The 12,346-nt window shown below is 48.0% G+C and overlaps 5 protein-coding genes across 5 annotated transcripts; 4 read left to right on the forward strand and 1 right to left on the reverse strand.

The window, feature by feature from the left end:
* Positions 1-642: 642 nt before the first annotated feature.
* On the forward strand, positions 643-1,873 carry ABOM_001734 (SDR family oxidoreductase; the record flags this gene model as incomplete). The annotated part of the gene is made up of 2 exons (XM_022528864.1): positions 643-937; positions 990-1,873. Coding segments are annotated over 2 exons (1,179 nt in total), but the record flags the coding sequence as incomplete, so codon positions are not given.
* Positions 1,874-2,503: 630 nt separating this feature from the next.
* ABOM_001735 (uncharacterized protein) lies at positions 2,504-3,613 on the forward strand (the record flags this gene model as incomplete). The annotated part of the gene is made up of 2 exons (XM_022528865.1): positions 2,504-2,785; positions 2,855-3,613. 2 exons carry the CDS (start codon positions 2,504-2,506, stop codon positions 3,611-3,613), a joined length of 1,041 nt encoding a protein of 346 aa, XP_022393285.1.
* Positions 3,614-3,908: 295 nt separating this feature from the next.
* On the forward strand, positions 3,909-4,403 carry ABOM_001736 (uncharacterized protein; the record flags this gene model as incomplete). Its single annotated transcript, XM_022528866.1, has 1 exon — positions 3,909-4,403. The coding sequence occupies one exon, from the start codon at positions 3,909-3,911 to the stop codon at positions 4,401-4,403; it is 495 nt and encodes a 164-aa protein (XP_022393282.1).
* A 798-nt stretch (positions 4,404-5,201) lies between these two features.
* On the reverse strand, positions 5,202-6,356 carry ABOM_001737 (lipase family protein; the record flags this gene model as incomplete). The annotated part of the gene is made up of 2 exons (XM_022528867.1): positions 5,202-6,193; positions 6,263-6,356. 2 exons carry the CDS (start codon positions 6,354-6,356, stop codon positions 5,202-5,204), a joined length of 1,086 nt encoding a protein of 361 aa, XP_022393283.1.
* A 3,950-nt stretch (positions 6,357-10,306) lies between these two features.
* On the forward strand, positions 10,307-11,009 carry ABOM_001738 (uncharacterized protein; the record flags this gene model as incomplete). The annotated part of the gene is made up of 3 exons (XM_022528868.1): positions 10,307-10,387; positions 10,455-10,935; positions 10,987-11,009. 3 exons carry the CDS (start codon positions 10,307-10,309, stop codon positions 11,007-11,009), a joined length of 585 nt encoding a protein of 194 aa, XP_022393286.1.
* Between the last annotated feature and the right edge of the window lie 1,337 nt (positions 11,010-12,346).

A 12,346-nucleotide genomic window follows, 5' to 3' on the forward strand; every position in this document is an offset into this window, starting at 1 on the left:
TTAAGCCAGTAGGTAGCTCTGGAATCTGCTCATCTTCCCGAGGAATAGTAGTAGCACAAAATGGTAGGCCTAGCACCTGCTTTGTGGGAGTCCACTGCTCGCTCCCAGCAGGGGGCATCTCCGTGAAAGCTGTCTTGCGTCGGTGTTGCGGTCGGGGGGAGTAACGAAGTCACTCTGTGAGCTCAGCCTACCAACTTCCTGTACCAGAGATGGATGTCTTTGCTTCGCCTAGGCTGATGCCGAAACTGTTGGCAGTTCTCTAAATAAACCCATTTCCCTTCTGGCGCCGTATCCTGTCGTGCATCTAACTCTTTCATGTAGGCTGGATTTAATCAGACAGTCCTACATTGCCATAGTAGCTATATGGACTAGTGAGTAGCCTCGAATTGACCTACCAGTCAAGTCGATAAATCTCCGTGTTAGTTGCGGCGTAGGCCCCCTTTCACGAAGCACCAAATCATTATTAATTAATCGTATCAAACTAACAGTCTTTCCGCCATTCCGCATATGCTTCATATGCCTCTTAGAGAAGAATTACTAATGCGCGGAATGGATATCGGGAAATCAATCCCGGACAAAGGAATAAATATGCTCCAGATTGATATACGAAACAGAGAATATGAATCAACGCGATAATCAAGCCACCATCACTCAACTATGTCAGCTACCGGTAAGTACGCTCTAATCTTTGGCGCGTCGGGGATATCGGGTTGGTCCCTTATGAACCAGACTCTCACGTATCCGACTCCAACAACTTTCCGACGCATAACTGGCCTGTGTAATCGACCCTTGTCAAAGGAAGATACACTCCTTCCCGATGATCGGCGCCTTAATATCGTGCCCGGGGTCGACCTGACCGAGTCAGTGGAGGCGGTCGTCGATCAACTGAAGTCCAAAGTTGAGGGGATAGAAACAGTTGATATCGTGTTCTTTTGCGGTAAGGATGATCCAGATTTACCAAAACCCCGCCCCTCTAATGATCTGCATAGCATACATTCAAACACGCGACTTCGAATCCCTGAAAAAGTCCAACACTGAGCTTCTGCGCACCGCCATCCTTGCCATCAGTGCTGTCGCGCCCAACCTCGAGGCCGTTATCCTGCAGACTGGCGGCAAAAGCTACGGACTGGAATTTCCCAAAGAGATCAACATCCAGCCGCCTCTCCATGAGCAAATGCCTCGGATCCCTGAGCCCTGGAGAAGCAACATCTTCTACTACGACCAGTATGATCTCCTGATGGAGCTGTCCAAGGGCGCCACGTGGACCTTTTCGGAAATCCGACCTGATGGCATCGTGGGATTTGCTCCCGGCCGGAATACCATGAATATGGGGTATGGAATCGCTTTCTATCTAACTCTCTATCGGGAGATCTATGGAGCCGGGGCAACCGTTTCGTTCCCTGGCAAGCCGCACGGATACCGATCTACACATAGCGACACTTTTCAAGACATCCTGTCAAAGATGGAGATATTTGCCTCCCTGAACCGGGATAAGTGTCCGAATGGGTCATCATTTAACAGCGCGGACGGCGAGACGGTATCCTGGGCGCAGGTATGGCCTGGTATTTGCTCCTACTTTGGCCTCGTTGGCACTGAACCCCGTGACGACCGGGTCAACATGGAGGAATTTGTGCGTGAGCACCGTCCTACTTGGGATCGTTTGACGGAGAGACATGGGTTGAAGAGAGGGATTATTGAGCACCAGAATTGGGGACACACTCGGTTTATGCTAGTTGATTTTGATTTCGACAGGGAATTCTCCCTGGAGAACGCCCGTGCTGTTGGCTTTAGGGAGTCCATCGCTACCATCGAGGGATACACAACGGCGTTTGATCGCATGGTCGAGGCGAAGATCATACCAACGTTTCATTAGATTCAGTTTGGTAGGTTTAGCATGAGAAATAGGACTGCAATTATGTAACGGAGTTCGTTAAATTTGTGGATTGCAACAAGTTCTCCGCTAATAGCAATACCTCAATGACTCAGTGTATTCCATTTTGCCAGTAGTGTTACAGCCACTTGGAACACAAGGTATCTAACTTAGATATAGACCAATCATGCTTCCCTATGCGACCGGCGAGGCTATTTAAGTAAATAAATAACAGACAATTCGAAACTCACACGATAGGCTAAGAAGGGCCTCTTTCGCATTGTCTCCCGGTATCACGAACAATCCGCATAACTGAACTGCAGCATTAGGGTCGCCAGTGATGTAGACGACAAGAAATTATCAAAGTCCAGACCACAATGATCCTGCATATCCTGCATACCCCGCCAGGTGCATAGACCTTGATTATTAATGGTGGTTGTCCTCCGGGATTCAAATTCCAGTAGTGCGCTTGGCTTCGATTCATTCTCAAGCGCTCACGGTCATATTCTAGATCCTCTCGCAATAAAACCAGACAATCGCTCCCGAAAGTCCAAGATTTTGAGTAGGACCCTGCAAACCAGCTATGGCTGCTCCATCAACAAAACTCAACATTGGTGTTGTAGCTTGGGCCGGATGGGGCAACGCCATGCGCTGAATATCCTACATCATGTTCCTCGCGCGCGACTCCATAGTGTGTGCTCCGTCGCCCCGCATGAGATTCAATGGGCGAAGGAGTATCTACAGCCTGAAGCAGTCACAATATTTACCGACTACCACCAGATGATTCGCACGACGGGTTTACAAGCCGTGGTGATCGCTTCGCCTACAGCTTTACACATCGAGCATACCCTGGCTGCAATTGAGCATGGAGTTCACGTGCTGTGCGAGAAGCCTGTGACTACAGACCTCTCATTAGTGAGCTCTATCTATCCTTTCTTCGCCTAGGGCAATGTGGGTCAGGAGGCTAACACGTTGTGGTTGTAGTTGCGAGAACTGATTGAGGTCGCGGAGAGAAGCCCAAGCACAAAGGTTATGGTCGGGTTCGTTCGACGATTCGATGAGCAGTATGAAGCAGCCCTTCAAAAGATCAGGGAAGGTGCCATTGGTGATCCAATTGTGGTGCGCTCACAAGGGGCCGAGAAACTTGACAAGTCAGGGTTTTTCATTGAGTATGCCCGGCAAAGCGGCGGGATATTTGTCGATACAGTCGTGCATGACATCGATCTTACTTTATCATTCCTCGGCGAGGATATCAAGCCAAGGGCTCTGTGGGCAACAGGTCTGATAGCACACCACCATGAGCTGAAAGATTGTCAGGATGCAGATAATGCAGTAGGTGTGGTAGAGTTCTGGGGTGGAAAGATCGCATACTACTATCACTCGCGCACTACCGCCCATGGTTACGACAACTGTACTGAAATTATCGGCACAGAAGGCAAAGTCTCCATCAATCTCGTACCGCACAACAACAGAGTGCAGATATCGAATTGCTCGGGCATTGTGCAGGATGCGACCCCCGGATGGATAGATAGGTATCGTGAAGCATTTGTAACGGAGCTGAGCCGATTTTCGGATGCGATTTTAGACGACAAGGCGCTTCCTATGCGGTTGAAAGCCGCATATTCTGGGCTGCAGATAGCACTTGCTCTGCAGGAAAGCTTGAGAACAGGGAGGAAGATCGAATTCGACGAGAATGGTATTCGAAGGGAGAATGAAGGGAAAGCAACAGGAACTTCATCGTAGTAGTAGTATTCGCCAGTTACTCAGGCGTAGCCTTATAGAACAGCTTCACGAGATGATACTTTCCATCAGAAAGTTTGGAACGGGCCCTCAGTTGGACCGGAAATATGATTCCGGTCGATGACATAAGGAAGGGACATGACAAGCTATATAGTCAAGTAAGGCTAATCAACAAGTGTGCAAAGACTGCCAAGTGACAGACCCCGTATATCCCACGAAGTGTAGGTTACGGTTCCTGCTGATTGTCAATGTGGACTACGCTGAACGTAACGTGCACTAGTCATTTGTCGTTTCAAGCATGGCTCAAGATGCGTATCGAAAGACAGACTTCAGTTTATCATTAGACGGCCGCATTCGTGCCTATCTGGCCAGTGTCGCATCGGACGCCGATTACTCTGGATTTGACACACAAATGATAGCCGCGGTTACCTACGTCGGCGCCCAAGTTCACTCAAGAACTACGACATTCCACTTCAAAGTCGCTGACCACATGTGCAACAAGGATCGTGTCTTGCACGGTGGAGCTGCATCAACCCTCTTTGACAACCTCAGCTCAACATCACTATTTACCATTGGGAAGCCTGGGTATTGGGAGAGTCTCGGGGTGAGCCGCTCATTAGGAGTGTGGTTCCATCGCCCTCTGCCTGCAGGTGTAAGAGTGAAAATCACCTGTACAGTCATTGAGGCGGGGAAGAGGATGGCTACAGTTCGCGCCGTGATGGAGACTATGGAGGGCATTGTCTGTGCTAGCTGTGTGCATGAAAAATATCTTCCGTCCATAGCAAGGCTTTGATACCTGTGCGCATGTTAATAGTCTAAAAATATACAACATAGGGTATCATGATGGCCTAGGCATAACACGTGCTATCTTAGACTTATTCATTATTGAGCTGGAGCCTGGACCTGACGCATTCCGAAGCGACTTATCTCTGTGCACAGCCTGACCTTGACCAGTTATGTATCATGATCCATCACTTAGTAAATACAATGCCGCCATCTCCGAGTCTTCAGAGCTATAAGCTCGACCAAGGCCAGAAGCCTCACAAAAGATCTGAAATAGATCCAGCCGATGGGAGCAATAGCCAGGTCCATATGTGTTGCAATGCCTGGATCAGAGAATGTTAGAATACCGACGTAGCCATAAGAGCTTGGTTCGTAGCGAGTATATACCCTGGAGAAACTCTACTCACCCGAATACCGTCAACCACATGTTCGTGTGCAATGTTTCTTGCGAATAATCGGATGGATGCTTTGGTACCACCACACCGGGAAAACTCGTATCCTTGGGTGACACGATATTCCCCTGTTCCTGTCCTGTGTAATATACAGATATCTGGAAATATATAAATGCGAGATAAGATAGATAGCTCTGATAAAGTTGCGGTAAAAGGCTTGAAAACTGTTCACGCCAGATGGATTGACTATTATACATTATATAAATATAGAGGTTCGTCCTGTCAACCACATGCCTTATAGTTGAATGACACAGAGGTTGGAAGGCCGCAAGTGTCAGAATGCAAAAGGTCATTATGGCCAAGACATGTAGCCCTCCTTGATGATCCAAACTCAGGTGGGTATAACAGATGTACGATTAAGCGCCGGCTTTCGAAATGAAATTGGTTGCGAAGAGGTTGTCGTTCCCTGCTAGCATTCTGAGACGATCCAGATCCTTTGCGCTCCAGCTGTCCTCCATATCCCGGTACGTGAACTTGGGACCGCATGCCGTTATATGTCCGAGGTACTGTCGATGATCTTCAATTTCAAAGCTGAGCCCTGTTTGGCGTGTTCCATTGCATGATAGATTCTCCAGCCCACGGCATACCTGGATGGTGTCGGACCTATTTGAGGATGAACTCGAGATCCAGTACTCAGGCCAGATATGTCTATAACCCAGATCATATATCCCAAACAGACTCATTGGTGGTAGGGAAGGTACCGGATCATATCCGTTAGTTATCCGGGCTGTGATCCCTGATTGAGTTGAGACGAAGTCTGCAAACCGGGCATCCCCCACACGTGGAGAACCATATGAATATATATCGCAGGGTATCTGCTTCGTGCGAAGATAAGCACCAGCAATTGTGGCAATGGCTGCTCCCAGAGAATGCCCAGTCACGACCACATGATAATCACCGTATGTCTCTCTAGCCCGGGTGAGTGCGTCCATAACATCATCTTTCAGTAGTTCCCATGACCTATAAAATCCAGAGTGTATCGCACAGGAACAAATATCGTTTCCTTGCTGAGGCTTGTCTGACCCGAACAATTTGTCCCAGAATCCCCTTGGTCCTGGCTCGTCTATCTTCCAGAATTGGAAGTTTTTAACCCAGTTCCGCACTGAATTGCTGCCGCGAAACGATACGATAAGAAGTCGATGGGTGTCGTCCACAGCAACGAAGCCGCGGATGTCCTCCTTATTGAGCTCTGCTATGGTACTGGCACCAGCAGCTTCGACTAGGGGACACACCCCTTCCACGCAACGTATAGTTCCGAGGATACCGTCGTCGTTGTTATGGTCGCAGTAGGCCGCACCAGAGTACTGCGCAAACAGTTGAAATTCGGCCAGATCTTCATCTGGGATAGCTGTAAACTCATGACCGTTAGTGGGTGTTTTCACTACTTTTACAACAGAAGTGGTTGTCTGATACATACACCTGGCTTTCAAAAAGCGCCCCTGAGCCAATATTGCCGAGCATAGCAACTGAAATGCCAGAACAACGGGGATTATATTCAACACGCCCAGCATCATAGCTACCGTGAAACAAAACAGAGCGACGGCTATTCATGTGTCTACGTATTATAGGTAAGAGACTCGAGGCTAAATATTAAAACTGATGTTCAAAGGCAGATTTCTGCCTTTGTGTGCCGAAGTGTTACTCAGTGGATGTGTAGTGTCAGCGTTTCTTGATGCCCTAACTAGCTCATCCTGCAGGAAGGGGATCTTGAACAAGAACGCAGCGCAATATGGGGCATTTTCAGATTTGGCAGAAAGCCAGATCTCTAAAGGATTCTTGGATCGAATCTTTAACCCCTTACATATGATCTATATGTTTGCATGTCCAAGCCTGTGATGCCTCAGGCAGAATGTGATATATCTTCCACTCTTACCGTTCGGTTATTGCCTCTCCTACTCCCCAGGGCACATCTCCAACTGACCTTTAGTTCCTAACTTCTCTTTTCAAGGATACTGTCCTAGCGCTTCTACGGTCCATGCGTTGCCCTCACTGATTCGTTTTCGTTCCCCTGTCCATTTTTTCTTTAGCAAGCCAAGCTCTTCAGAAAAAGGCCCACTTCGACCAGGGAAATGAGATAGTAGTAGATACCACAAGTGGCGGACTGTACTATTGAAATCTAAAATCTTCGACTGATCCTTCGGGCGCTAACTGGATCTCGCCAATGTTTCCCTGTTCCATTTTTGTCGATAGTTCCTGTAGCGATATCGCATCACTTTTGTGTCGATCTTTCTATTCCTGTAGGCTACAGATGAGAAGATTGAAACGTGCCTCGGTGATGGTGTACAATCATCACGGGAGTGACCTGTGGGTCCTAAATGAACGGGCATAAAGGGGCAACAATTGCCAGGGCAGGTTCGTTGCTGGAATGCCGTACTTCCGGGAGTAACTATCGAGGTCCAAGGATCTGTTATCTACGTTTTACTAGCCATATCGAGGCTAGGCGTCATTGTTCAGGGAGATATCTAATTCTAGCAACCATCCTGTTTCACCAAATGTAGACTGGTCGTGTTAACCATTTCGGGTCTGGTAGCTGTGTCTTTCCATTTATATCACGCCGATCGCTAAGGAGAATAAGCGAAAGTGTGCACCCTAGCGCCGGAAAATCTTCCGCTGCGTGGCATGACTAAACGAACGCTTATATAAATACAACTCTCAGATCGGGCCAGGTCCTTGCTAGCCCCGTTGGCAGGGGAGATGCACGAATTATGGACATAAGCGTTTCCCAGCTCTTTTACTCAGGCGCTGCTTACGTGGGGCGTGCAGCTATGAAAGCCGAGAAGGCGTCTCAGTCCTGTAATTGACGCGATACCCTGTTTCATCATCAACACGCGAAGCCAATAAAATCCTCCGATAACTAACTTCCACAACGTACGGCTAGTCGAAACCTAGTTTGGCCCGTTTCAGGTTATCAATATCTTGACCATCCGTTGGCACCCATCCAGTAAGTGCATTTTGACATATGAAGAATCTGGAGGGCCCAAAAAAGGTGATACGTTAGTCTAACATATCGGTACCTACTTACAGGGGAGATAGCGGTTCCATATGCAGTTAGTAAGGATCACCGACACTAGGCTATCACAGCTCGGAAGAACAACCAAGGAGAGAACATGATCACCTCTGGAGAAGGCCTAGGATAGTAGCCTCGTACGTCAGTGGAGACCTCGACTAGGGCACCACAGGGGAGATGGCGTCTGAGTTTCCCGCTAGTAAGCCATCAACTATTCTGCCGATACCCACAATTCCAGACCAGAAAGGGACTTGTGAGGTCCAATGACACATCAAATGTAACCATCATGCCATATGACGCTGTCAGGTGATTGTGGATACTATCGTGAGGTGGATCCGTGGAGCGCCGGTGTACTAGTGTACGTAGTAGACAGTGTAGACCCTCTGCAGTTAAAGTTTCCTAACGGGGGCCTACGAGAAAGGAGACTCGCAGAGGAAGCCAAAAATTGGTTATTCACTACAAACGGTTTTTTGGGCTGGACCATGGTTTAACCGGACCGGGGTCTCCGGTTCGAAGAGCCGGAGAATTAAATCTAGCTCCGGAGAGTTAAACGGTAAATCCTATTGTTAAATTTTCATTTCCTTTCTTTCTTTCTTTCTTTTTTTTTTTTTTTTTTTTCTCCTTCAGGGGGAAATTTTGAGCCTTATTCAGCATAGTTAGCCCCTTTTCCTTGCGTTGTAGGCTATATAACATCGATCTGAAGACTCGTCTGCCTTATCAAGCTGTTTGGGCAGCAGTTCGCAGAGCATCCCTTCCTGAGCTAGTGCTTTATGAACCAACGAGTAGGATTCAAACTAACTGTCAAAAGCCTAGTTGGTAGGGTTGCATTGGAGTGGGGCCTGAGGGGATTGAGTTCAAGTCCAACTGTTTAGTATCTGATAGTCAATTCCTGTGGGCTTGGCATTCCATACTTGGACTACAGAACCATGGACAAGATTAGGGCTACGGCTGCCAGTTGACATCCAGTAATAATCATTTGATTCACACAGTATGCACCAATGTACTGCTACGATTCATGGATCGTGGCCGTTCACAAACCGTACATCTACGCACCCTGCAACTAACCGCTGACCAATGTCTACCAATATCTTATTTGTAAATCAGAGTCTAGACAGCCTAGACAACGGAGATGGGGCAGTGAGCCAGGGATGATCGAAAGGGAGAAAAGAGAAGAGAAAAAAAGGGGAGAGAACAAAAGATAAGATAACACAGGATGCCCAGATATGATAATATATCGAGATGGTAAAAAAGATATGCAGGCCTCGCCTCGCTGTAGAACAACCCTAACCTCTTGAAAATGCCGTGGAAGCAGTCGGTAAATGGTCTGCTTATGTCAGTCATTTGTCGAACTGTTGAATCAATTCCGCAATGCACGACACCCTTGACACCTTGATTCTCGTTTATTATTATCACTGAATGTTAGGATATGTTGAAATACCACTAACCGTGGCTATCTTCTTGATCCCATCCACACTCATCGTTGTTACAGTCGGGAGCAAGGACCTTTTGTGGATAACTACAATCCATTGACACCTACTTCGCGATCCGAAACCCGAACTACAGTCGCAAAAAAAGGGGGAGCATTGTGCATGTGAGAAACAGAAAGTGTCTTTGACAATGACAGAGGATGTAAACCCTTCCATCAACTTCAAATCAAACAACCGCTAACAAACACCACGCTCAGAACCGTGCGACCCCCGAGACTGAGCCCTATAAACTTTAAAGAACTGGTGTAAAACGACGATCTATACAGGATGCTTCTACTTGCCACATGGTCAACGTTTTTCTAGCGGCATCACGCACATCGATCACGAAAATCAGTCATATTAAGTTCGGTCTACTGGGCCAGGGCAGCCATGTCGTACATATACCGTCTCATCCTGAAACATCGCCGAACGCTGGGTCATGGTGCCTTACAGAAAGGCGGGTTTGGTTCGAGCTATCAAGCAGTGGCTCAAGCACGTGCGTGACTGTAAGTCTGTTGGCTGTCAGGGTAAGACAGCTTGTAGGTGCTCAGCTGTGGTGTTATCCAGCTGTGCACCGACGCATACTCCATTATGTAGGGTCCGTGGGGAAAGGTTAACCCCATCTAATATTGAAACACGATCTGCACCTCATTTTGGCTTTCTTTTCCCATACAGATCAACTGTGGCGTATCTAATTCACTGTGTACCTGTACCCTAAACGCAGTCCTAGGAGACAAATACAACCTTGGAGGATATGAAACCGATATTTTATATTGAGGGGTCAACAATACGAAGACCGAATTTTGAGTCTGACTGTTGATAGATAGTATAAAATACTCTCCCTTCCTGTATATCAGTATACCAAACAATACTCTGTTTGTCATTCATTCTTTTCTAAGCTATATTACCTTCAGAGCTGTGCTCCAGTCTTTCGCTTTCTCTCTCTTTGATTTACTTCTGCACTTCTGGTAAAGAGCTTCATCCAACCATGAAGGCCTTCGTTATCCTTACCCTCGTTACGTCCATCTTGGCAGCGCTACCCAAACGTTCGAGCGGCGTCAGTCTAACAGTGTGATCCCTTCCGCCCCATCCGAGGTCATCGGCGATGTCAAGGCATTGGCAGCTCCCGCCCCCAGCGCTCCCCCTCAAGCACCTGCCCCCGGAGGCAATCGGGTGGTGGTAGCGCTGCTGGAGGCGGGCTGGGCGATCTTGCGAACCTGATAGGACAGGGTATACAAGGGGTTACCAAGCTCATCAGCACTGTTGCTGGGGCTGCTGGCGGCGGTGGTGAGAGCGGCAAAGCAGGCCAGAGTAGTGGTGGAGGAGGTGGTGATCTCGGTGATCTGACCAACCTGATCGGCGAAGGGGTGAAGGGGCTCAGTAGCCTAGCTGGTGCTGCAGGTGACGCTGGTGGTGGACTTGGAGATCTCACAAGCCTTATCGGTAATGCCGCAGGCGGCCTTGGTAGTATTGGTAACCTCTTAGGGGGTCTCGGGGGTCTAGGCGGGCTGTTTCGCAGAGACATAACTCCAGAGCTGGCACGAGCCATAGAGAATATGGAGTTATCTGACCTGGATGACGACGAGTGCATAATAGAGAAGCTAGGTTTACTTCCAGGTGAGTTACACCTCTACTGCTCTACTGATGCAGGATGCTAATGCGAACTAGAAGAGGCAGGTAGTGCGAACTAAGGTCGCATGGAGAGCTACTTACCTGTTTTAAATTTGCTTGTGATAGTGGTTTTTTTGGCTTGACTGAAGGTGAAGATATACACCATCCCAGTCAGGGAGCGATGTATGCTAGCTGAACTGGCCGTTCCAGTTACATTGTTGTATATTCTTTCATGTGGAGGCTACTCCTGGTACTGCCATTTGTTCTTTTCTATGTTGATATCACATTATCAGATCGTTGATTTACATTCAAGCACTATTCTCTCTAAACACAAGTTCGGTTCTACCTCTGAAGACTACTGATAGTACATGTGTAAATCGTTTGGTGTTTGGCAGAGCAGCGCTTTTTTGGGTAACCTGAAGTGGTCTGCTTAGCTTCCTAGAACAAGAGAAGTGGCAAAGAACAACCTTGTTCTCTTCAGTGACAATGTCTCAGCCGTCGATCAATCTTCGGTCCGCCTCCTTGCTTTCTTTCACAAGCCCGATCTACTTCTTCTGACTCCCGATACAATAGACATTGTTGGATCCCGAGAACCGTTGCGTTGGCTGGTGAACACGTGTGGAAGGCGTACCAAGGAACATCAATCAATAAAACATGGATTTGGGTCGCCCGAGATCGGGGAACGCCGTTATAGTACCAGCCCCACGATCTACCCGGATATAACTCCAAAACCTAATATGGTGTTGCTCTCGGGCAGCATTGCCACCGTGTTGGTTATGTCTTGCCAGAAAGATGGATAGTCTGAATAATACCAACACAGTCTATAGAGTGCACTGGGGGCCACCCTACCCCAACTAAACCAGGCGGAATAGTCAATCAAAGCCAACGTAATATGGCTCGAATTGGAGCATCTTCAGTCGAGACGGGGTCCCTCGTATTAGTCAGGGCTTTGTAATAGCTCTTCAGTGTCCGAAAGAGGAAGCTCAATATCTAAATCTTAATCTCAGTACCAAATGCTATGGAAAGACACGGTTCAATTTTGGGTCGAAATATACCAGTGAGACAACGAAGATAAGCTCTCCGGGCGGGCCAATGTCTTTACTGACCATGGTACCAAAACGCGCATGGCTGGAACCGTTGGTGATAGCCATCAATCCTACACTCGATGATCTGCATTGACCTTCAGAGGCTCGGTAGAGCTCGTGGCGCATGACATGATGGTCGAGGCGCCAGCCACTGACGGAATTAGAAGTACTAGGTTCAGGTGACGGTACACACGATATCACAAGGCGGTTGGAGCCTTTGCAACTCATTTTTGAGCCCCTTGGCGGCTCCGAGACGGCTCCGACTCCTCCGAGATGCAAGGCACGACACGCTAGATATTGGAAGGCTGGGACGGAATCTTTTACTGCCGATT

This window comes from Aspergillus bombycis (genome assembly GCF_001792695.1).
Source record: "Aspergillus bombycis strain NRRL26010 chromosome Unknown contig00008, whole genome shotgun sequence".
In the NCBI taxonomy this organism is placed as follows: Eukaryota; Fungi; Ascomycota; class Eurotiomycetes; order Eurotiales; family Aspergillaceae; genus Aspergillus; species Aspergillus bombycis.